This window comes from Morone saxatilis, unplaced genomic scaffold, assembly GCF_004916995.1.
Source record: "Morone saxatilis isolate NCDOM2014 unplaced genomic scaffold, NCSU_SB_2.0 Contig3, whole genome shotgun sequence".
Classification (NCBI taxonomy): domain Eukaryota; kingdom Metazoa; phylum Chordata; class Actinopteri; family Moronidae; genus Morone; species Morone saxatilis.
Genome location: NW_023339873.1, coordinates 3,032,750 through 3,058,232, shown reverse-complemented (window position 1 = coordinate 3,058,232; position 25,483 = coordinate 3,032,750). Strand labels below are relative to the sequence as shown.

The following is a 25,483-nucleotide window of genomic DNA, read 5'->3' as shown; positions in this document are numbered from 1 at the left end:
CTTCACGTCATGCTTGAGTTCTACGAAAAAACTCTGTTCCTTCCCCCACAAGCAATGCTTTAGTCCTAAATAAGAAGTAGTACTTCTTACTAACACCTTTGTGCACTTTAAACGTTTAAACATCCATGCCAAAAACACCCTCTTTTCTCCTTGCCACACACACTCACATAAAGTTGTTTTCTTTATTCCCTGGAGACTTATCCTAACATACACCAGTCACTACTGACTTCACCTCCAACCTAAGTTTCACCTTAACCAGAAACCAAATTCACTTTAATGGTTTACTTTTTAGGGACCAGCTTTTCCTTTGACTGGGCGAACAGATTTGTGAGTGTATTTTAAAAATTCATTTTGAAAGTCATATTTGAGGTGAACCTTTTTAGGGCTGCACGGTATGGTAAAAACATCATAATGCAATTATTTTTGAAAGATATTGCGATTGTGTTATGATTCACAATTAATGTTGGAATGATTATTTTTGCATCACAAATTTTCATTGAAAAAATTATTACATTATTAAAATAATGATAATGTGAAAGTTGTGAGGTCTGTACCATGTTCTCTCTATCTGCAGAACAAGATTTGTAGGCCAGGGTATCTACAGCACTATAATAATATAATACAGCCTTATCATTATAATGCTGTTTTTAAACATTCTACCTTTGTCAAAAAAAACTGCAGCTTCTGCGATTTGCATATTGAACTTTATTGAGATTTTGATGATATTTTGGTTATTTGTGCAGCACTAAACATTTTAAATTGAACCATTGTGGGAATTTGTATACTTTTAATCAGTTGCCCTGCAGTTTCCTTTTCCTACCTGACTCTATCAAGTTGCAGCTCTCTGCACAATAAAGCCAATCTGAGGGACATCCTGTGATTGTTTCTTGTTTGTATCATTGCTGAATCAGCATCACTGCAAATATTCAACCAGAACAGAAGTAGTATATCTTAGTGCCATGACATGCAAGACAATAAAAACATGCTTGTTAACATGGAAAATCAGTTTAAACTAGCAATAATTTCTCCCCCAAAAAAAGAACAAAAAACTGAATTGTTGAATTAAATGAGCTCAAGTGAAAATATGCATGTATTGTGTTAGTAAAATAGACACAGATACAGTATATGACGGGGTTTCCCTTCATACACAACAGCTGAGATTACTGAGGGATTGCACCATCTCCCTGTGCTGCTGCCTGTCGCTGTCAAAACGGCCCCAAACAAGGGAGTACTACAGCGTAAAATGGGGGAAACCGTCTGGCAAATTAGGATAAATTCCTTTTTGTTAATCGCTTAATTCGGCCAGTACAAGAAATAGTGGTATATCTATTAATAAATAATAAGAATAAGAATAATTAGTGCGTTATACTGTCACTATTTCCACAAAACATCATAAGGCTATTCCGGAAACCCCCCTGAATATGAAATGGTTCGCTCCGTTGCTATGCTATCTTGTGTAGACATTCTCCAGGGTGATGGAGAAGATGTAGTTATTCGGCCTTGAAATACGTAACGTTGTTCGGTTTAAAGCAGAAATTGTGTGAACCGTGAGACCAATTGCAATGGCCGGCATAAGGAGAGTTAACGGAAAATTGTCGGGAATCAACCCAGCTGTCAGGTAACGTTAATATCGACTTGTGTTTACAGAAAACGCTTCAGTTAAGCGGTCGAGCTAATATGGCTAACGTTGGCCACTGTCCGTTATTCGTCGACGGTCTGACTCCAGTTATCGTTAATAAACGTTAATCCAAACGGCGATAGGTTACGCTGCCGATGCTTATTTAGCTGGTTAAGCAACATATTAACTTAGTTTAGCTTATAACACCAATTCTAAGAAATCCCCCGCAAGTATTTCTGTTGTTGCCAAAGCCTAAAGCTAACGTTAACGACGTAACGTTAATGCATAATATTGTATTTAGCTACTGCATTCCCAAAAACAAGACAGCAAACAAAAATAATAAAACTAATTATACAGCGAATGCATCCTTAAGTATTTATAAACGTGCTCACAAATTTACAGATATGTTGTAATTATAGAATTGTAAGAGAAAGACTGAAATCTGTGGCAGTCATAAGCTGTTGAGTGTTTTATATGGGATCATAATCTTAGCTTTCATACTTTTCTCATGTTTTTTAAAGTGTGTTTCTAATAGATTCACTCACTGGTGAATTTCCCCAGAAACTTTTACCATAAAAAATCTAAATAAAAGGTCCAACTTAGCCCAGTTGTCCTGAACAAGGCTGGTTATCAAACGTTGAGATGTGGTTTTCCTTTATCTCTTTATTAACATTAATAACTAACACAAACTATGCCTGTATATTTTTTATTACATTTTCCAGCTGCTGTCGCCTGCGTCAGGTCCAGTCTCTGCTGTGTGAGGGTGGCACTGCCTCTCCTGATGGCATCCTGTGCTCTCTTGGTATGTTAAGTTGCAGTGTTTATTATCTTTAACCTTTATGTGTTTATATGGCCTGGCTAACTGCACTGCCAACTGGCTGGCAAAAGGCGAGAGGAGGGTTGGTTTTCAGAACAGATGGCGACTCAATCAGTTGTTGTGGTTGTTCAAAATCAGAATATTAATGCCATTTTGTGTGTATTTTAGGAATTGACAGCAGATATAATGAGGGGTGCACTGAACTGGCGAAATACCTCTTCTATGGACTGTATGGAAGGAACGCGCTGAATCTGGATAATGTCCTTGATGAATTTCCTGAAGAAATGCTCGATGGTGAGTTGTGTTTTCCACTGTAATCCCATTTTTTTTTTTGTGCCTGCTTTATTTTTTATCCACTCTGACACAGTCTTTTTCTTTCCAGATGTAATCCTGCTGATCAAGTCAGAGTGTGTTCATCTGTACTGCAACCCCATGAACTACAGTTACCTGTTGCCCTACGTGTCTCACTGGAGGAACCTGCATCTCTACTGCATGACGGAGGCAGAGGTTAAAAGGCCCTCTTCCTCCATTACAGGCTTATCATTCCTGTTAATTACAGTTCCTTAATCTTATCAAGAGTATTTAGACATTTTTAACCATTGCAGGTTGCTATTGGACAAGTGATCTTAACTGTAACACCTTATCTACACTGTGAAAGCCGCACATTCCTTTTCATCAACGACCCAGTGTGTTGTAGTGTGTGTTTTTGTCTGTGTACCTGTAAGTTGTGCACAGGTGGCTGGGCATCTTGAGAGCTGTTAGTTGTCTCACATTGCTTCAAAAACTCATGTCAAAGTAATGTTTGCCAGACCTCTCATTGCTGAAAATTATAAATATGATCCTTTGTAGCTGTGTTTTCATTTGTGCTTGTTATTCCTGAAATTACGTGGTTTTCTATGTTGTCTAACCTTGTAATTTTCCCACCTCCACACCCAGTATGAAGATGAGGAAGCAGCAGAGGAGTTCAAAATCTCCAGTTTTGTCACAATGGTGCAGGACTGCTATCGTATCGGAGTACCTTACAGCTCCCAGGGTACATTTTATCACATGTTAATCTCCACATTCAGTCACAACAAATGTGTTAAAGAGATAGTGAAGTGTTCACACGCAAACATGGCATTACATCGCTTGCTCTTCTGTTACTTCTAGGTCACATCCAGAGGTTTGATATGTTTATGGTGGAAAAGTGGCCCCTAATTCAAGCGTTTGCCCTGGAAGGCATCGGTGGAGGAAGCTTTTTTACCATGAAATACAAGGTAGCTTTCGTTAAGCTCAAACGTGTGACAACAGCATTTGTAGCATTACATTGTTCTTGGATCCTAGAATTCCTGTTTCATTTATACCTGCTTTTCCAGCTAATGGACATGAGTGAGAAGCTGTGGCAGGTTTACAACAGACTCGACCCAGTGTCCCTGGATAATGTCCTCACAGAGGTAACACTGTTCTAACTTTAAAGATTCTGTTGCATTTAATCAACCTGAGACATCTGGACCGTCTTCTAAAATGTCAATGTACAGAAAATACATTCTAGATTCCAGCTCAATAATTAAACATTAATTGTTTAAAGGTAATTATGTAACTTTGTCCTGACATGTCTATTTTTTGGCTGATCAAAAGTCATATTTAGAAAGTGTGAACATGTCCATTCGGTATGATCTGTATTGTAATTTTGTTGTTTGTCGTATTTTAGGACTTGGTTAACTTTGAGAAGCAGTGGAGTGGCTTTTTCTCCAGCATGGACCTGGAGAGCCATCTCTCCATCTTGGAGCTATCTGAAGCACAAGCAGGAGAGGTACATTTATTGCCACATATTCATACAAACAATAGAACAATCTCTGGTCAATAATTCACAGTCTTTCAACAGAATCATATTGTGATATAGTAAGTAATCATTATAATTCAGCATTATACAGGCTAAAGGTATAGAAACTAGAAGGAGATCAAGTCATTGTCTGCTTAAATGACTACATGTGCATTTGTTGTAAACGTTATGTAGTTTAAATAAGTATTTTCAGATGGTCTGATCATTGTTAAGTGAACTTGTGCCGTCCTAAATTGTATTGTCATCAATCCACAGGCATTCCGTTGTTACTACTCTCATGGATTGATCTCAAGCAACATCACAGATAAAAGGTATTCTCTATATTCAACAATGTCTAAATACTGAATCTTTTGTCATCTGTAGTCTTTGTAGAACTAAAGATACTATTGTTTAATCAAATGTTTCTTTGTTTCAGCAAAAGTCAGCAGCCCTTTGTGTTGTTTGGGAAGCATTCCTCCTTAGAGGATTTGGAGAGTTATTCGTTCAACTTTCCCTCAGAGAGTCATCAGGTCCGCAACACAGGGCCTCGAGGTTCTACAGCCAGACACATGGTGAGAAGTCTGAAATACAAAACAGTATGATATTAAACTACTAACATTACTATAGGATCCCTTTTAATGGCTGGATACCTGCCGAAGTGGTTAGTAGAGGACATGCCACTGTGAAAGCTCTCCAGCATTTCAAATGACACTTCATCTTTCATTAATCACATTTTTCAAGTTAAAGAGGAAACTGGCCTGCAGCACCACCTGCTGAAGTAAACTCGGTACAATCAGTGGTCATTGTTGTGCAGAACAGTGTTTTGACAAATCATCTTGAACATCTCGTGCCAGGAAATATGTGATTGCTGATCCTATGTCTCCTGTAAATATGAGATTTAGGTCATTTTGCACCACTTTCATTTGTGTCATTTGTGAAGTGAGAACATTGATTGCTCAAAAGAAACCCGTTTTTTGTCCATCAGATTCTGCAGTGCGTGGCTCCTAAAGGACCTCTTGCCTGCTCTCGAACCTATTTCTTTGGGACCACCCACACTCCATACCTTGGTGAGGTTTTGCTGTATGACTTTTCTTTTTTAATATTGATCTGCTGTACCTTGTTGTCTTTAGCATCACATTTTATGGCTAACCCTGCTGCAGAGCATAGTTGATTAACCTAGGGGTTAAAGCAGTACTATCATACCCTCAGAAATGCTAGTGAAATGTTGCTTTGTGTGGAGGTGAATGCAGGGCCCAGAAAGGGATTATCTGGCCTGGGGTTAGGTAATATTAGAAGCACATATTTTTATCGGTATGAAATATATTGGTTTACACTTTTTCACCCACAGGAAATCAAAACACAGAGCAAGAGAAAACCGAAGTCTTGTAAGTAATTTAGTTTTGGATCTCATAATTAATATTTTCCCTGTAAGGTATTGGTTGGGCATTGTTTAATGTTAAGGAATGTCTCAATTAATTACTTCTTATTTTTTTCAGAGTTCTGTCACAAATGTACTCAGCTGCTGTTCAAGCAGTCCTTTCAGGAATAAAATGCTACTCCCATACCACCAGCGCTACCAAGGTAAGAAAAAAAGAGCACCTTTAATTTAATTTTCAGCATTTACTGTAGCATCTACAGCTGCTCATAAAGAAATGTTTGTTATTGTAGGCTAAGGATGTAGCAGAGAACACCTTTCTAGTGGCTTTGGACTCCATGAATTTAAGTCAGTACCGCAGTTCTCTCAGGTAAAGATTCATTTTATTTTTAACACTGTTGTACACTGTATGAGACTTTGAAAGCATGAAATTAAGTGTATTGTTTGTCACTTTGAGTCTTTGTTTTCTCTCCTCAGGTCCAAATGTGAGTTCACTATTCAAGCAGTGAATAAGCAAGGAAGGTACGTGTTAACTAGTCCTCATTAGTCTTTTGCAAGCATTTATGCTCCATGAAATTTTCATTGTGTTTTAAAAAAAAATTCACAATCAATTGATGCTTTCTTAAAAACCTTTTTGTAAATATGTGATCTTAGACTTAAAGTCTGTTTTTTGTATTTCCAGGATCATCCCTCTGAGTGATGAAGAAAGCCGTTACGTTGTGAAAACAGTACGTTAGAGCAAAAGGATAACAATGTAATGACTTGTGTACACAATTTTGCCTCTAAAAGGATTAAAGACTAATACTACTTTTTTCTTAGGCTTCCATGACTGTCCATGACATCCCAGACCTGCAGTGTGATGGGGGGGACCTGGGGTCTGTTGTCTTCTCTGAATCCTTCTTGGAGTCCAGCATCAACATTCAACAGAAAGGTACAATATTGATTAGATTAATCCTAATTAGAATGGATTGCTTATTGATTCTACAAAGGAAATCTGATTTACATAATAAGCAGGTCAAATCCACAGGTCACCGTTAACAGAAAAAGGCAAAAGTAATTTCAGTCACAACAGAGCACTCGTCTAAAAATAGACTATTTTCTGCCTTAAGACGAAGATATTTGTGATTCAGCTTTCATGATTAGTTGTTTATGATTCTTTAAAAAAAAAGTCTGTTTCCTCTCCTGCAGATGGCACTGTATCCTCAGACAGCTGCTACACCATCCTGACAACAACTGTGCCTCGCTATGCATGCTGGCTGGTATGTGTGGGGCTCAAAATCCATTCCAGATTAATGTGACAAACAGAATATTTGGATGAAGACAGAGTTACCTAATCTAGATTTTTCTACATTTAAAGTTTACCAAAACAAACATTGCTATTCTTTATCCAGAAAAAAATTGTTTCAGTTGTCTCAATAATTCGAATATTTGCCAATGTTAATTTTGTGTGACCATGTCCTTAGTTTAATTAATACCAAAATTGTTTTTAATTTAATTATTTATTTTTTTATGTGTTTTTTAGATGGAATCTGATTTCAAGCAATCTGAGCAAGCCCAACATCTTGCTAAGGTAAATTCAGAAGTTTTATGCATATATATGGTATAGTGCATCGTCCCTGCTAAATAAACATAAAATAAATAAATACCTGTTTATGTATGTATGAGCATGTGACCTCATCACTTATGGTATGTGTCTCGAACAGAAAGAGGAAGGCACTTGTCTGGGAACTGCTCTGACTGTAGCAGATGCTGCATATGTGTTCTCCTCCAGCCAGCTCTCCACACCTGAAGAAGGTGACACTCTTCATCAATATTAACATTTCCACCATGTGGCTGATACTCATATACATTAATTAACAAAGAGTGTAACTAATCATTGATTCTTTGATTTCTAACTAACCTGGAATCAATTACCAAAGTCAACATCACAAGATTGTTTCACACATTCTGACTTTATGTGACAAATAGTTGTGATTCTACATCATTGTAACATTTCTTCAAATGTTAATCTTAGGGAAAATCGTCTTCTTCTCCGAGGGACTTCTGTTTATCCATTCTCAACATGGAAGCATTACCCTGTCCAAGGATCACATCAGCAACATCAAGTTCTATGATCCGGTAATATTACAGCTGTACCGTGTGATATGACATGACATTTTGAGAACATTATTAATAAAGACTTGGTCGACATATAATATCAATATATGTTGAATTGCAGTTGAATCTCTGGTACCAACTTGTGTATGATTTGTGTGTCCTCTTATCACCAGGACTCCAGTGCTGTGGCGTCTCTCTTTGTGGAGTATGAGAGCAGCCTGCTCCCCCACCTACCATTCCCTCTCCACAGCTCTGACCAGTGTCTGGTCTTTGCTCTTCAGCCCAGGTCTAAGAGCCACAGGGCCTTCTATTCCAAGGTAAGACCTGTAGCCAGGGATCCATTGATCCATCCATGATCCATTACTGTAAAACAAAAAAAGGTTTTAGCCTTCTTTTTCATTTCATGCTCATTAAAGATACAGCTCCAGTTACATACATGAACCTTTTCTCTCTTGGTGTTAGGTTTTGTCAGTGTGGCAAAACTCTGAGTCTGGACTCTCTTTGCAATTGGTGGACCAAAAGCACCTGACCTGGAACCAGAAAAACATGTAAGATAACTTCATTTCCTTTTACAACTCAAGATAAGCCGTCTGTATGCTAGATTCTATTGCACAGCCCTTGAAGTATGGTACGTTAAATTTTCTTTGCCCTTGAAATATCACAGACACTTGAAAATTGAATACATCTTAATTTGTTTTACCAAGCCCCTTTCTCATCATGTCACAAGATTTTGATAGTCCTACAAGCTGTCTGATACATTATTCATAGGGATGCGTGATATTATCCTGGCCGATAAACTATAATGATAATAATAATTTTGAATTCTTATGCAGTGTTTGATAGCCAATGTAAGTTTTTTGATGTACTCTACTCTAACAAATAATTGAACATTTGAAAAGTCAGAACTGATTTAGTTTCTGTTATGTCAACAATAGTTATGTCAGTTAGTTTTAGTTAGATCATCCATCTTTGCTCACTACATCTCAGTGTGTGTAAAAAACTACAGGTTATGAATTTCTTTTGTTGCCATAGTAGTGAGTCAGTATTTTAGATGTTATGTAAGGTAGGTAATTAAGGTTACGTCTGACTTTTTTTCTCTCAGGCACACCAGACTGCAGAAGCTGCACGACAGTCAGGAGCCACCAGTGGCCAAACGCAGAGGCAGCCTGAAGACTTCATACTCCCAGCTGCCAGAGCAGGACATGTTAGTACCCACTCAAGTCACCCAGTAGAGTTCCTCACAGTTGGAACGAACAAGTAATAAAACTCAATGCTAGGTATTGCTTAATCAGGAGTATGTGTTCCCAAAATAGCTTTTAAGCCTATAATTCTTGGTACAGTGTATTCATCATTGGTGACCATCCACTCTTGGAAGGTCTTTTCTGCTGACAGAAAGTGTATAAGATAATGTAGTTACATTATGTGGCCAAAATAAACAGTGCACACACATTTTCTTTCCCCTCTTCATAGCTAAAACAAAGAGGACTGCTCATTTTTAAATGATCTGTTCCAGCAGAGATAAAAACAGATTTTGTGCTTTTATATAAATGTCTACTGCAAAAACTGGAGCAAATACAAGTAATGAGAATTAAAGATGTGACTGGTGGAAGGTAATTTAAAGTCTTAGTTGTAAAATATTGACAGTGAGTTGTGACCCACTTTCTGCTAACTGAGTGCTGTATTCTGGTCTATGCCAGGTTTCTCCAGCACTTTGCTTTGAGTAGTATTGGTCAGGAGCCAATACTGAATGACCACCTGGGGGTGCTCTTCCCCTCCGCAGAGCTGAGGAATCCAGTCAACAGTCAGGGAGATAAGGTGAGCATATACTGACTAAGCTTTGCAGTACATCTTCCTCATTTGATAAATGTAGATAAGAATATAGATAATGTAGACAAATGTCACCCTGAGATTAGCTGACACTATTCAAATCTGGTGTGTGAAAAGGTTGTCATTACCATCATCACTGGATTGCCGGGAAGCCATAAGGAGAGACTCTGCAACTTCCTGGTCCGGCTGAACAAGGAACATGGAAGGTGAGACAGATTTCATCTAACAGGCTTTTTTTTTGGTTTGCTTTTTGCTTTTTGTTAAACTTTTTGTTATTATTTTTAATCTTACTTCTGCTGTGGTTATGTCATAATAATAATGCTAATGAGAAGAACAACACAAACAAGAATAATACAATTTGACTATTACTTCATCCGTAGGTGGGTGGTGTACCAGCCTGGCCCTGACAGCTGTGAAAGCTTCTCAGCCTCTCACCTGCAGCAGTATTTGTCCAGCTTCCTGGAGAGCCAGAGAGGCCCGGGAGGCAAACCCCGTCTGTTGGTGCTCTCACCTGGGTAAGAAAGCCCGCTGATCAGCCTGATTCAGCTTTGACTGACTCATCCAGTAGAGCAGAACTGAGAAAAATGGAAGCATTTCTATCCAAAAATACAACAAAAAAAAATTTAATATTAAAATAATGTTATCTGATGTGATGTGAAGTGTCATGAATACTAATAATTACATCTTAGTACATAAAACAAGTCTTTATTATATTTTATTATTTTATAGTATTCAAACCTAACAATAACAGACATTAGTTCTATTTTCAGAAATTAGTAAAAGAAAAGACTGAATTAATTTAGTGGTCTGTGTGATGATTTTTAAATTTGTAAATGTTCCAACTTGTACAGATACACAGATGTTCTGGATGTGGTCCAGGCTGTGCTTTTCCACCCTGACCCAGTTGTCCAAGCGTGTTTCACCATCGGCGCTGTAACTGCTTGTGTGGACCCCCTCACCTCCTGTGTGGAGCACAGGTAAAATGTATTTCTCAGGTAGATTAGCTTTCAACTTGGCTGCTTGGCTGCAACAAAATAACTTTTGACTGCCACAAACAAATGTATATCAGATGAATTCACGTCCATTGACATCAATCTACTCCGGTTTCATCGTTGCCATTTAACAAAAGTCCACAATGTCTAAGTAGACCCATTGTATTTCCTAGCAGACTGGAAAAAAGTTCAAGTGAAATCACTTAAAACTTACATATTTGGAACTTTAGCATAAGATAACAACAATATACTAAATTACCTAACTTATAAAAGATGACTCTTATTCTGATCAAAACACAACCCATTTAGTGACTCATTTGCAAACATAGCAAACTCACAACTTCAGTATACAGTTATGTCACAATCCTGCAGCTGCTTCACAGCAAATGCCCTCAAGCAACGCCTCCGGCTTTTTGCTAATGTATTCATCAGATTCCCAGTTTCTGGAGGGCTTTTATTTTGAAGTTTGTATTAACAGCATCTTAAAGAGTATTTAACCAAAAATGAATCCAATAAGTAGTAAGTAGTACAACCTGTAGGCTAGAAACACAGTTTGTTGCAGGACGGCAGTCGCAGTCAAACAGGATTCACAGCAGTTAGAATGGAGTTGGTGACCCAATTTCACAACAAAAAACTACTCACTCCTGCAGCACAATCCACTGTTCGGCTGTCTGTCTGTATGCTCAGTATGTTGCAGAAACATACAGTTTCACAAATAATAACTTCCATTTGTTCCTAGTACAGTTAGCTGCTCACAGATTTCATTTGCAGTCAAATACAGCTAGCTGTCATGTTTTAGCCTATCTTACGAAGTTAAAGAGGTTAAATAAGTTAAAACCCACCAGTGACTGAATCTAAAATTTTAATCAAGGGTTTCATGCTGTTATGTTTTCAAGTAACATATGGACAGATCAGATGATGACAGACGACGTTGATAAATTGTTGAAGTACTGGAGGTTTCCAGGACGAGGTCAAGGCAGGGTTCCTTTTACGGAGAGGATCAGTTCTACATTTAATCTCACTCTCCTTTTGTTACAGGCTTTAGATGTAGCTTACAGAGCTTCACACTGTCGTAGATTGACTGAGCTGCTCCGCACAATATGACATACCACTCCAGTTAATAGCTGGCCAGTGATACAACAGATGAAGTCAGCCAAGAGCTTCTACTTTTGACAACATGCTTGGAAACGTCTACTGCTGTCTTTCTTCATCAGAAATCAAATTCAAAAGTGTTATAACAAATAATTTGGTAACTAGCTGAAGTATAATAATTAGATTCTGCACAGTAACATCATACATAAATACTGAATACTATACTTATATTATACTAGCACATATGCAGGATTAGGATAACTACTATAAAAACCCATAGTCCTGTAGACAAGATGATTGTCTGTCGAGCTGAGCTTTAATAAAATGTGCTATAAACTCCTGGGATGACCCTCCACTCAAACTCTGACAAGCCCCACTTGGCTCAGCAGTGGAAAAATGTGTAAGAAGAGGTTTAGTTAGCAATGTGGTTAGCACCGACTTTTTCATTTGTAGCAGCTTCAACAAGCCCCCTATCACTGTCTGTTGCCATAGATTGTGTGGAGGTCTGTATACCCCCACTATGGCGCTAATTGGGTGTAGTTAGCCTAGCTTAGGCCTGACCTGCCTGTCAACCCCCTCAGCATAGCCTTCTAATCCCCCAAGTCCACATGTGCGACCAATACACCCTCTTCAGTGAAGCTCATCACTCAGTCATGATCCATTCTTTGTGATGAATGTAGACAGTTCATTACATCAGGACAGGAAAGATAAATGCCTTCCAAATTGCTGATGCTCCAGCCTGCAGGCTCCCTAAGAGCTGCAGGGGAGGCTCTGTGGTGGCTGGAGGGGGACTTGGCTCAGAACTGTTATTCAGAAAGTGGTGTATAACACTGATTGATTTGAAAACTCAGGATAAATTATGTTAAGATTAAATGAGATTACAGAAAGCTTTTACATTGGTCAGTTGCCAGTCAGAGTCATGATGTCATCCTATGAAAAAAGCCTCACGATTCTTAACTGGATTGCTAGCCAAGGGCCGTAACATGGAGTAAGCTTGTTTATTGCTGCACAATTTTGGCAAGCACCCAGTCTTAAATAGAGTTATTGATAGTGATGATATTGTGGAATAAGACACGGGTTAAAATAAAAAGTACTGCCAAATAAATAAAAATTAACGCACAGCTCCTGTACTTGTGTCACCCCTATTTTCAACATAATCTATCCATAATGCAGCAGTGATTACCTCAGTCAAACTAAATTTGCATTTGACTGATTACTGTACTCAAGTATACTGTACAATTTGACTTTTTATTTTAAGTTTAAGTTGTTCTGTCTCTTTTCACTTTAGGTTTGCTTTCCCTAAGCTGTTGGAGCAGTGCAGCCAAGGTAGGTCCTGTCTGTTGCTCTCCCAGCAACAAAATACACTAAGGATAAACTTGTGTCATAGTCATAGAATACCAAGGAAACATCATATTATATTCACTGATATTGATTTGAAGTGTGATGCTTTTTTGGAAGCCGTACAACCAAATGTCAGACTGGCTCTACAACCATTAAAGGTCAAGAAATGTATGATTTGTGCCAAACAAGGATGAGAGAAGTCAGAGGAGACATTTTGCATGTATGACAAAAATATGAATAATATTCTAACTAGTAGAGTATCAAAATAGCTAGATCCAACACAAACATCCAATGAAAGTAATATATTAATATGTATAATAATATAATAATAATAATAATAATAATAATAATAATAATAATAATAAGGGTGCTCCGATTGATGGGTCACCAATTGTTATTGGCTGATACTCGCTTCAATTAGTTTGAACGGCGATCTATATAAACGCAGATCAGAAGAGCCGATCAGCTGTTGCATTTATTTTAGGGAAGGTCATTCAGTCTTTGTTACATATATTTACTTGTAGTACACAGCATCAAACGGCAAGTAAACTAAAATTGAAATAATGTCAGGTATTCAACAATAGAAGTAGTGTAACAAACTAAATTAAATTAAAAGACAATTAAGTCCAATAGGTATTGCAAACTTATAAAAACGCCAGCAGGTTTTTAACAGCTTTTTAATATGTGGTACAGAATTAGCTGAGCTGTTTTAAGCTTAGACTGTGGGACATTTAAGAGCAGTTAGTCGGCAGATCTGAGTAATCTTGGTGCAGAGTATTGGGGCCTACTGAATTCAGAAGCGTACAGGAAGCCAGTGTAAGTGTGCCAAAATAGATGCAATGTGCTCCCTTCATTTAGTATTTGTCAAAAGCTTCGCTGCCACATTTTGAACCAGTTGATACAGATTTGCTTAAACAGGAAAATAAGGAGTTATAGTAATCCAGGCAGGAAGAGATAAAAGCATGGATTTGCCTTACGGCATTCTTAGGCAGTACTAAACTGATTTTGGCAATATTTCTAGCTGCAATAAACAAGACTCAACCAATTCCGTAATGTGATGGTCAAAATTCAGATTTTGATCAAGTTTTCTTGTAGATGGTTTTATATTCCCTGTTAGATGCCTGAGGTGAGGATTAATACTCTTTGAATCTTGGTCTGGGTCAATGACCAATAATTAAGGCAATGTGTATCCACATTTTTAAGGTTGTCAGAATTAAATGATACATAAAGCTGGGTGTCATCTGCATAACAATGGTAGGCGACAAATAAGATGACCATGAAAGGGGGAATATACATCCTTAACAAGATATGCCGAAGACATAATCATCAAAAGTCACCCTGAAACACCTCTGTGAGATATGAGGAAAACCATCTGAGGGCAGGTCCATCTATGCCGACCCAGTGCTTTAGTCTGTCTAGCAATATAGTAATATGAATCTGCATTCATAAGAATATTCAAAAGAGCAGTTTCAGTACTATGTTGCTGGCAAAAACCTCATTATAATAGATCAAGAATGTTATTAGTTTTTCACTATTTCTAGTAGTTGTTTAGCAGCAGCTTATTCAATGATTTTTGAGACAAAGGGCATTTAGAGGTTGGTCTGTAATAATGAGAGAGTGCTGGATCAACACCAGTTATTTTTTTTTTTTAAGTAGATGAGTACAGGCTTTAAAAATATCACACATTCCATATTGCATTTGGAGGTTGAGTTCACCATACAGATCTCACCGTGATGGTGGTCAAAACATCATCCTTTTAGTGATGTCAGAGGATTCAGATAAAGCCTAAAGGGCCAACCCTCGATAGGTTCAGCATGCCATTGCCTCAACCATCACTTCATATTTGACAGCACACAGTTCACATTCCATCTTGTATTCTGAAGTGACATATTGAAGATTTGATTTGGGATTACTGCCATCATCCTTGCCATCTTTGTTACTAGAACCAGAAAAATCCCAATTTGGGCAGCGTGGAAGAAGTCTGGCTGGGGGGAGCTGAGATGGAATAAGCAAGGGGCAACCACCACAGTTTTATCTGTCACATAATTACTTATGGTGTCTTTTATATCTTCCTATTCGCTTTGAAGGAATCAAAATATCAGTTTCCCTAAAAATTAAGCCTGCAGGTAGAACACAGAAGTAGTAATGCCGGTAAATCGAACCTATGATAAGTGGCTACGCAGATGTGGTTTTGTATTTTCAGGAAAGTGAGACAGTTTCTCCTGGAATTTACATTCCCTTTCTGTGCCTGGTTTTATGTCAGGTATTGTGAGTACAGTGGTGTTCACCGGGCTGACAGCAGAGCAGAAGCACCCTCTCATGCAGCATGTTCAGCAGTTGGTACGCTCTGCCAACCCCACCGCAGCCTTCATACTGGCAGAGAGAGGAGCTGTCACCAGGTAGGCACCCACAGAATTGTGATCAATGCCGGAAACAGTCATTTAACTTCTTTTATCTTTGACTAAAATATTCACTCTAGGCTACATTTCATCCTGCTTCCTGGGTCTATGTTTGAATCTTTTAGGTCAGAGCACTGCTTGGTTGGCACAGTTATGTGTCATGAACATTTCCCAATGCATTCTGTACTTAAAGAATATTTCAGTATTGTAATTAAAAGCCCATTATGTATAGTAGTAGTATCTAGTAGTAGTTGTGATATTTGCATTGGTTTTTACACATACCGGTAATTGTACAAGTATTACATATTCATTCAGTGTTGTCTTTTGTGTGTGTTTTATTAATTAGGAATGAAGATGTGAATCTGATATTTTCTGATGGTAGCTTCAGTGAGCCACAGATGCTGAGAGCACGTTATGTCCTCTACCCTGGATGGTAAGACCCTCGTTCTATGTTCCACTGTACTAGTTGTGACCCCCGTGTGTCCTCCTGCGTCCACACTCAACCTTTGGGCCACTGAGCAACAGATTGGCGTTGATTCCTTTCTCTGCGTTCCTCTGTTCTCTCTCGCCTCCTTCCCTGCAGTTTAATTGCCACTCGGCTGCAGTATTGGGGGCATCGGCTGCTGATTGCTGTAAAGCTCCCCAGGGTATCTTGTGTTCTATCACCAGCTGCCCCCTGGCAGCACAGTAACAAGCTGTTGGCCATGCAGTTGCCATGTACACAGAGGGGGTCTCCTTCCCTTTGGACCTGGTCCAGTCAGCCTTCATGCCACAGTGGTCAGCCTAATATGAACCTCTGCTAAATCCCCCCGTCAGATCATACACTATACAATATCTGGCCAGAGTCTGCCCCCTCTGATTTACTCATCGTCAGCCTTTATTTTGTGTGTATATACTGTGTGTTTAAGATGCTTCTTGCGTGTCCTTAACTTCTTGACCAAGACAGGAATCGTTTTCAACCGCTACATTTACAGATTTATCATCCACTTCCACAGTGCTACTAGCAAACAACATACACTGGCTTCTTTCCTGTGGGCAGCTGGTAGAGTAAACAACTTTCCAGCCAAAGACAAAATGTAGCACAAACATTTGGCTTGCTCTAGACTTAACTTTCTCACCATTTGTGTAATGTGCACGTGTTCTGTGTTCCAGGTGCAAAGGGCGCTTCTTCTCTGGTTCTGGGTCTCTGGTCCTCACCCAGCAGCGCGTGGCTTTCAACCGCCCCCTAGAGAGGCCTCTATTTGTCACCCGCTGTAAAGGTGAGATGGAAAGGAATTCTCCCCCCTTTTTTTTTGACTCTTACACGTGACAGAAGCTCCAGATATGAGCTGGCAGGGTTTGAGGATGATTACATAAGCTGCCTTTCCCTCCAAATATGGAGACAACTGAGGTCTCAAAGTAACTGTCTGCGGTGGCTGTAAAGTAATCTGTATTTTCAAAGGATGCATGACACCCTGCCATCAACTTTGCTTTTCAAGAAAATGTAAATTAATATTGTTAAAATTTACAGTTTGTTTCACTATAGTAACTGCTTGACCTCTCATCATTTTTCCGTAGCATTAAAGTCATCACTAAAGACAAGCCCCTTCCGAGGAAATATGTACAATATTTGGGGGAAAGTCCGATTTTCTGGTAGGACTGATATTTTCATTTTATTTTTGTCTTATCAAATGCATTTCCGCTTTTGCTAACTTTGGACATTTTCAGATCAGATTTTCGATTCTAGAGAACTTGCTTTTGCTAAGCATTACTAAACAAATGTGACTTCTTTCCCCGGTAAATGCTTGACCTGTATTTGCATTTCCCAGTTTTGGGAATTATTTGAGAAAAGGTTGCGCTCAAGGCAGGCAAGAAGCTCCTGACGGTAGGAATATTGCTCGGTTGTTGCTCTGGTGTCTGGTGTTTAGAATTCAGCTCATAGTCCACTGGTTTGGTTTTCTCCACATAGTTTTCTCACTCTTTTTCATTTGAAGACCTGTGTAGAGCTGTTGCATGAGGAGAGAGTGCAGGTGCCTGTGAGGAGATGTGCAGAGAGTGTGCAGATATTTGTAGAGAGTTGGGAAGATACAGTAGTGTGGAACGAGTGTGGAGACTGTACTGTATGATCATTATTCTAATACTCACATTCCTTTAGCCTCAAGTGTGTATCTCAGTCACTGTCTTTAGGGTAGTGTATCATTTACATCACTTTATATTTGGTCATTTTACTTTAAATTTTTGTATTTAGCTGTTGCACTTTCAATACATTTTCCAATGAGTTAGGACATGCTTTATCTTGTTTTTTACCACACGTGAGTGCTGTGAGCCATTTTGGGAGCAGAGAGGTTGTATGGATGTTAAAACATTAACACCCCACCAACACCATGCTGTTACCATATGAAGCCGCTGTAGCAGGTGTTACACAAGGTGTGAACTGTATGTGCCACTTGTATGTCAACTCTTTCATCTCTGGAACCTCCAGACTCAGACCAACTGATGGAGGTGAGCTACAACACAGTGAGCGGGAGCCTGAGCATTGTCCCACACCAGAGCGCTGACCCTCTGACCCCGGGTACCAAAGGGACCAACACATCCTGCTTCCTGATCTTTGATGGAGTTGGTCTCACTGAGGATGGACTGAAAGACTGGCTCAGACTGTGTGCAAAGCAGGTAGACATTTAAATATTCAGTTTTTGATGACCGTTCACACTGAGACTCATGTATAGATCTATCATGATACAGTAACGGACTGTATAAGGAATTTAACTGTTGTGTAACCACAAGGCTGTTGTTTCTGTTTGGGGTCTACAGAGGCAGACAAAGAAGCCTAAGAAGACTAAAAATACCCTTTCATCACAAGAGATCAAGCGCATACATGTGAGTGTGTTTACATCTCTAATTATATATAATATCATTTTGCCAGTGGCGAAATTTTGTGTGGATAGAACTGCATTAAAGCTACTCTGTGGAGTTTTTCGGAGCTAGCAGCTGCTTTGTTTGGGCCTATATTGAATTACTAACATGCATACGATCCCTGCTGATGGTTTCATGTTTGGTGGCTGTAAGAAACTTCAGTGTGCCAGCAAAAGATGGAGAAAAGGAAGATTTCTAGTTGGTGTAAACATGAAAGTAAATAATGCAGTTTTCAAAATATTTCCTTTGCTCTGCAAATGAATTAAATGCATCCCACACATTTGTTAGACCTCTGGGATACATGGATATATGTATTGTGACAAACAATGAATGTAAACAAACCTGTTTCTTTACAAGAAACTCCACAGGCTACTTTAGGTTTATGTCAATAAATGCCACTGCGAGAGCAAAAGATATGAAATCGTTTGAGTGAGATACAAGCCTCACCACCATTTGCTCTCTTGGTGCTTGGCTGGTGTTTGTTTGTTTGTTGTTTTGGAGATATTCCTTATCTTCTAAGAGCGCTTGGGCTGTTATTGATGTGAGCCTTTTCAGTCAGTAACCTTGACTGAACTTGATATTATGTGTTTTTGTTTAGGTCTCCAGGCACTTGGACCCGTTACCATCAGGATACTTCTACAACGGTTACCAATACGTTGACATCTTTGGAGAAAAAAGGAACCTCCATCCCAGTATCCTCTTCACAGTGGTTATTGTCTGTTATAGAACATCAGCTACATCTAAGTTGTTACTTAGGCTTGGAATACTGTATCTGAGACATACTGGAGTCATATTTCAGTTGTTTAACAAAAAAGTACTTAGTGTACATACATTAGATCTGAGTCAGTTTAGTCATTTTTTGACCCCAAGAAAGCATGGCTCATGATTCATGCAAATCTGCTCGCATCTGTATTGTTGTGTGTGGCGATCGTGCTGCTGTTTCCCTTACATTGCTGTTACCGCAGACATGGAAGAGTTTATTAAAGAGTACATCAACGAGGCCAACAAAGAGATCGAGCTATTCAACCGTCAGCTGGAGCTGCAGGGACAGCCTGACCTGTTTGATCCCTGATAGAATCTGTCTGTATGTTCACTGCCTCCATCTGTCTTTTTAACTCTAAGGGAACCACTTTGGGAGGGACAGGGTGGGCACAGGGGTTATGTACTGAACACTCCACTAGAATGGTCAATGTTTGTTCACACCACATGCATCTGCAGAAACTGCAGCTGTCCATTCATTAACTACGTACTATGTCACTTTGTTTCCTAATTTGGTGGCACATAAGGGTTTAGTGCAGGTGAGCTTTTTAAACAGTGACATCACCCATCAGAAGCCGGTTATGTCATGGCATGGCTGTTTGCCTTCCTTCCCACTGCAACACCACTAACTGTACAGTTAGCACTTTGGTGAGTTAGGTGTCATATTTATTAAATGAAAGTGGCAAATTGATTTGGTCACTTGTGTTAATTCAAACTAAGAGATGTTTATCAGGAGATGAGAGTTGCCCACAACTGCAGACAAATGTGAAACATAACGCAACCCAAGAGTCCATCTTTAAACCAATGTGATTACACCACTAAGCCTGCAAGCTATCAGACTTTCACAATTGAAGGGAATTTCCAACCGCACACTCCTACGGCTTGTGCGTTTCTGTTTATCACAGTTGGCAAATTAATGCCTCTATTTCTGGACAGGCATGGATAGCCGTGTGATTCTGGTGGGCTCCCTGGTGGGGTTTCTCAAGAATCGCTCCTCCTCTGTTGTCACCCAATCCGTGGCCCACCTGTTATCTTGTCTGCGTGCCACGCTGCAGCAGAGGGAGTGCTTGGCCATAGAGCTGTAAACATTGGACAGCCTGTTGGCTGCAGACAACTGATGAATGATGCCATTAATCACATAGCTAAACGCCATCCCAGTGCTTTATTTTAAGACTCCTAAAGTGAATCTAATGAAAGTGCAATAAAGCAGACTTCAGTCCCTGCAGCAAAATGTTGTAGTTATAACACATCTGAGGCCATGAGGAAACACATTGAATCACTAATATGTAACCCCAGTCCATCAGAAAATAGAAATATTTCTTAAAGCACTGTATTCTGTTTAATGCTGCTAGTTAACAGTGAGAAACCAGGTAGACAGAGAAAGCTAAGTTAAGCCTCACTGCAGTCAGGTGTGGATCACTCATTTCACCATTTTGGTCTAAATGTTCATTTGTTGTTGCAATTGTTATAAGTGTGAACATTCCATGTTTTGTTTTTGTTTGTTTGTTTGTTTTATAAATCTTTTGGGTAGGACAAGGGGAACATGATAATCTGGGAAAACCGTGATTCAGTTTTCTGTTTGGTTAGGTTTGGGTAAACACGAGTAGAGCCTTTAGTGAAAGGTCTAAGGCTTTGTATCAGTGGTGTGATGTTGCAGAGGATCAGACTCTGTCCTGTTTAAATGAGTAGTTATGCTACTGTTAGCTCTGCGTTGGCGTGTCACACTAATGTTCTATGCATGTCTTCCTGTTGTCCGGGTTCCTACACAGGTCTTGAAATGATATAACTTGGAAGAAAATGTGTTTGATAAGCTCTCAGTAATTTCTGTGAAAATGACCATTTCTGTTGTCGTTTGTGCTGCTGCATATTTGAGTAGTATAAGACACAAATATAAATTTAACCAAACAAGCATTTCAAAGTAAAAGCTTGGTAAATAAGTGGAATTTATAAATTGAAAATGTGTAGGAGCCCTGCTACAATCTCTGGAGATTGAATGGCTTTCATTGAGTATGGGGTCAGCAGTGTACCATGCAGACTAATTAACAGTCTTTGAGCTAAAAGGCGCTAGCTATGTCTTGAGTGAATTGATACTGACAAAGGAACATTTAAATGCACATGGAAGTGTGCACATACTGCTGCTATTCTCAAGGTACGACATATTGCATTACCCTTTGTACACTCTACCAAAAAAGCGCCTGCACACAATAATGGGTGTTTCTACCATGTCAGATAAGAGAGGAGGGGTGTTACTGCTAAGAGACCATTTTAAGACTATAATCTAATTCTTTAGCAGAGGGGGGAAATTCCTGCTAGTGTGGTGAACATTAATTCAGTGTTGTTAGATTCAAATCTAAGATATTTTTAGATCAGTGGTGACCTCAGTGTATTTTGGGTTGCCATTCACAACACTGGCTATGCCATGTTTTACATGTCTGTCTGTCAGCGCTGTCAACAGCCAGTCAAACTAAAGGAATCAATAACTGTGTTCAGCTGGCAGGCAAACAGAGAGTGATAACATTGTTAGCAAGTAATTTTTCCCCAGATGACCCGTGAGTATCTGCAGATTCGAATCATTCTGAGGCTGAACTCAACCTGACACTGCTGGCCCCATCCGTCCACTCAGTAGAGTCCGCTTTGATCTGAACAAGCCATACCATCTTATGCTAGATGTGCCACTGTCTTTTAGAGTGATGATACAAAACATAGACTAGCACATAACATAGCAATGAAGTATGCCTCTAACGTATTACCCTGGCATGTTCCAGCCAGTAAAAGAGGGATTCACATGGTGAGGAGCAGCTCACCCCAAGTTACTCATTCCATTAACTCCTCCCTTACAGTCCTTGACTCTATAAAGGAAGTGCAATTGTACCTTGTGTTTTTATATATTCTACTTACAGTACCCTCAAATAGCTCTTTAAGGACAGAGCTGAGCAAACAATTGAAGCTGCTAAATTCTCAGTCTCTCACAGCTTGTCTTCTGTGGTCTGCTGGATTCTGGCTTTGAGTGCTTGTAGTAAGACCATAAAGGGTCTGTGTAGGAACAACAAGTGAATGGTTTTGTTTCAAAATGAGATGCCATTTGGAAAAAAAAAAAAGCATTACCTCTGCTTACAAATGAAATGCAAAGCGATTACAGTGCTTTTCTTTAAAAAGTGGGACAGGATAATATGTACCATAAATCCTTTGTTGACTAAATGAAAAACTTGTTTAAGCTGGATGCTCTGTTCAGTGTTTCAGAGATGCACTCTCAGAGCTGTCTGTTTTGAGCAACAGTTGCTGTCGTTCTGTAGTTATGTAATACTGCAGAGAGTTACCTTGAGTGACAGTGAAATAGTCTGAAGCTGATGTATGGGAGACTGAAGGTGCCACAACACTGAAACCTGCTACACATGTCAAAGAGCAGAGAAAGTGAAACCATAATTGGCCAAGAGATCAAAAGTCGTCCTTAAAGAGTTGAGGGTTATGTAAGATGTTTGTGATATTTAAATCAAATTACCACTAACGCGTATACACACACATACACGACTACTACCACCAAGTACGTCTACACTATTTTGCATGTGTTGAGATGTTATGTGAATATGATACCACATATATTCTGACAAAATTTGCCTTTCACCAAACTGGTACAACAAAGAGAAAATAATCACATTTATTTTACATATCGGCTAAGAATTTGAATTACCTCGAATCGAAATAGTATTTTTGTACGACAGTGAATTGAGCACTGTAGATGCAAGCAAAACGTCTCTTCTCGCACAAGCTACAAAAAGCAAAAGCAGATGCAATTTTTTTTGTAGGAAAAAAAAAAAAACTTGAAGAGAAACTGATCGGTTGTGAGATGTCAGGTTTCTCTGATCCAGCAGTGCCTTGGCTACGGCTAAGAAAAGCAGAGATTAAAGCTGCAGTCAGAGCTCCATCCCTCTCCCTGTCACAGGGGGAGGAGGTGTTGTCAGGCGAGGATCCGTCCTTCAACAGTGTTGGTGAAAGGAATCCATGGAGTCATTCTTTAAAGCAATGTGTTTTTACTAAGCCAGAGGGTAAAGTAGGCGAGGTCACACAGGGGACGGCCCCTGGAGGGCTCAGGACGATTCAGGTATTCTTGCAAACTAACCAAAAAGATGTTGGAATACGGGCTGGGTACCACAGGTCTGATACTTCAAATCTGTTTATGTTCACAGTGGTACATTTCTCGGTGGCTTAGTTTGGTTTATTACAGGAGTAACAGATCAAATTCAGTTGATTTCTAGATGTACATACACGAGAAACAAAGCTGCGTCTTTGTCCGTGTTCTTTTAAAATCAACTATCAGAAATACAAAAGTTTATATGTATTTATTTTTTTTATGCCCAGCCCTAGTTGGGATACAAAACACTGAAGTTTTGTATCAGAGTATGGACCAAAAAAAAAAAAATGCAGATTGAGTTTGTGACTAAAGTTTGGTGACCCCTACATATTGCACATTGGGGGCCCAAAGAGCCCTCCACAAACCTCTCCGTGTGACTGCTACACAGCTCTCTGGCAGACTGAGCACCCTGGTGTCTTCATCCTGTATGTGGAGGCTAGCCGTTTTGTAGCTGAAGTTATAGGACAAAAACGAAGTTTGGTGTTAATTGGTTTTATATAACGTGGGGAACTGTGATCTTCTTATACTGCAAAATTAAACCGCTTTTTGTTCTTTTTTTAATTTTGAGAATTGGCTCCAATGTTGAAAAGGGCCAATAGTGTGGAATGTATGCACTTCTTGAAGAGGTGGATATTTCTATGGTATTTTTGTGCTTATTGGAGAAAGGTGGCTTGGAAATTTCTAACTGTCCAAATATTTCTCAGGCCTCAGCGGACTGTTGATACTAATTGTTTGGGCTGTTCTGTCCTATGGAGGTTAAAAGGGAATTACAGGCTCTTCACCCCTCAGTCCTCACAGACAGCGAGAGGAATTTGCTCAGGTTTACTTATTATTTCCATACCTGAGATTACACATTTGTCCTATCAAACCCAAGTGTTATAGACGAAGATGGGGGTGAAATTGTGGTTAATATTTTCTGTCTGTAGCCACATACCGGCTGGCCACACAGCCGTGTACAAAAAAAGAAAGAAAAAAGATAGGGAACACTAACGATTCAAGCTGAGAGGTTTTTGATGTCATGATGGCAGAATTAGATCTCGAAGAAAAAAAAACAGCAAAGGGCTCATTTCTTCTCCCCTATCTACAAGCCGTCCAAAGTGAAAGGAAAAAAACCTTATGTAAGTAACTTACTGTCTCTATTGTGAGGGGAGACGACATGAAAAAACCAACTAACTTCAAAAGTGCCAAACTGACCTCCACATTGAGTTTCGAGGGTGTTCACAGTGTGTGAGCAAAACTGAATTGCATTTGCACAAAAACTACTGTAACTTCTGTTTTTTTCCTGTGACTGATGCTTTTATAATCTAATTGTTGTTTTTATTGCACCACGTAATCCATTAAATATTTATATGGTTGATCAATCTCTGTTCTTTTATCTCTTTAAATTTGATTTTACATTGTGCTCTTTGACCGTGTGATAACTGTTTTGCTCTCAGATGTCAGCAGCCACACAAGCAGCCAGTTTAGCATAGTGGTGGATTTGTCACTTGGTGAAACAACATGGACTCACCCTGTGCATCCAAACCCTGTATCAGCACCAACTGAGGCAGTGAGCTCTCTGTTGCTGGGATTGGGAGAGCTAGACTAAACAGCAACTGTCTGCGGAGTGTGTGTGTGTCTTTTGTGGTTCAGCTTTTAACACACTTCGTTAGAAATGGCAGCTGAAACGGTGCTGAGAGAATGTGAGGAATCCTGCCCCACATAACAGTTTTAGCCCTCCATTTCCACATGCTGTGTGTGTGTGTGGGGGGGGGGTGGTTTGAAAGAAAGGAAGATGGAGTGTGTGGTGTGTGTGTGTCCTTGTATTGTTTGCAGGCAGATACAGTCCTCCACATGGCTAACCTCTGACATCAGCGTTTTCCTCGCATCTCTCCTGCCACCACCGCGCCGCCAGTTTCTCCCCCAGCGCCTCAAGGCAAAGACCCCCCCCCCCCGCCCAGATACACTTAGCAGACTTTAAAACACACTCTTACCATGTCGCTTCCACCATTAACCGCCCTTTTTTCTCCTCCACGCCCCACTATTGTTGTATTTTTACTGAAGCTGTGAGCTGAGGCTATTTGTGGCCTATTATGACAGCCACATGTAAACACTCATCACTCTCACTGGCGTCTGCCAAAGCCTGCTGAGTGGGCCCAGGTCACTGCAACAATAGTGCACTGTACAGTGCTGGCTTTGTTCACTTTAACTCAGTGGGATTGTGAGGGACTTTCTTTTTCTTTTAAACTGAGGCTAATAAGGTGATACGGTGCATGTTTCGGTTGGTGGAAAGGAATGGGTCACCAGCCTTGACCCTAACTTTAACTGTCCCCTGGTTTCCGGCTGCATGTGACAATGAGCTCCA

General features: G+C 39.6%; 1 protein-coding gene across 1 annotated transcript; it reads left to right on the top strand.

The window, feature by feature from the left end:
- The first annotated feature begins 1,441 nt into the window (after positions 1 to 1,441).
- cunh20orf194 (chromosome unknown C20orf194 homolog) lies at positions 1,442 to 24,500 on the top strand. Its single transcript, XM_035673528.1, has 37 exons — positions 1,442 to 1,618; positions 2,341 to 2,420; positions 2,604 to 2,729; positions 2,818 to 2,942; positions 3,372 to 3,468; positions 3,585 to 3,691; positions 3,791 to 3,868; positions 4,126 to 4,227; positions 4,513 to 4,568; positions 4,673 to 4,808; positions 5,222 to 5,303; positions 5,585 to 5,621; positions 5,733 to 5,817; positions 5,905 to 5,981; positions 6,089 to 6,133; positions 6,294 to 6,339; positions 6,431 to 6,542; positions 6,800 to 6,870; positions 7,134 to 7,181; positions 7,315 to 7,405; positions 7,626 to 7,729; positions 7,882 to 8,025; positions 8,171 to 8,256; positions 8,811 to 8,912; positions 9,406 to 9,523; positions 9,653 to 9,741; positions 9,916 to 10,050; positions 10,387 to 10,512; positions 12,908 to 12,945; positions 15,224 to 15,359; positions 15,706 to 15,792; positions 16,512 to 16,618; positions 16,917 to 16,991; positions 17,821 to 18,008; positions 18,150 to 18,215; positions 18,850 to 18,943; positions 19,217 to 24,500. The coding sequence occupies exons 1-37, from the start codon at positions 1,563 to 1,565 to the stop codon at positions 19,321 to 19,323; spliced, it is 3,459 nt and encodes a 1,152-aa protein (XP_035529421.1). The 5' UTR covers positions 1,442 to 1,562; the 3' UTR covers positions 19,324 to 24,500.
- Positions 24,501 to 25,483: the final 983 nt, after the last annotated feature.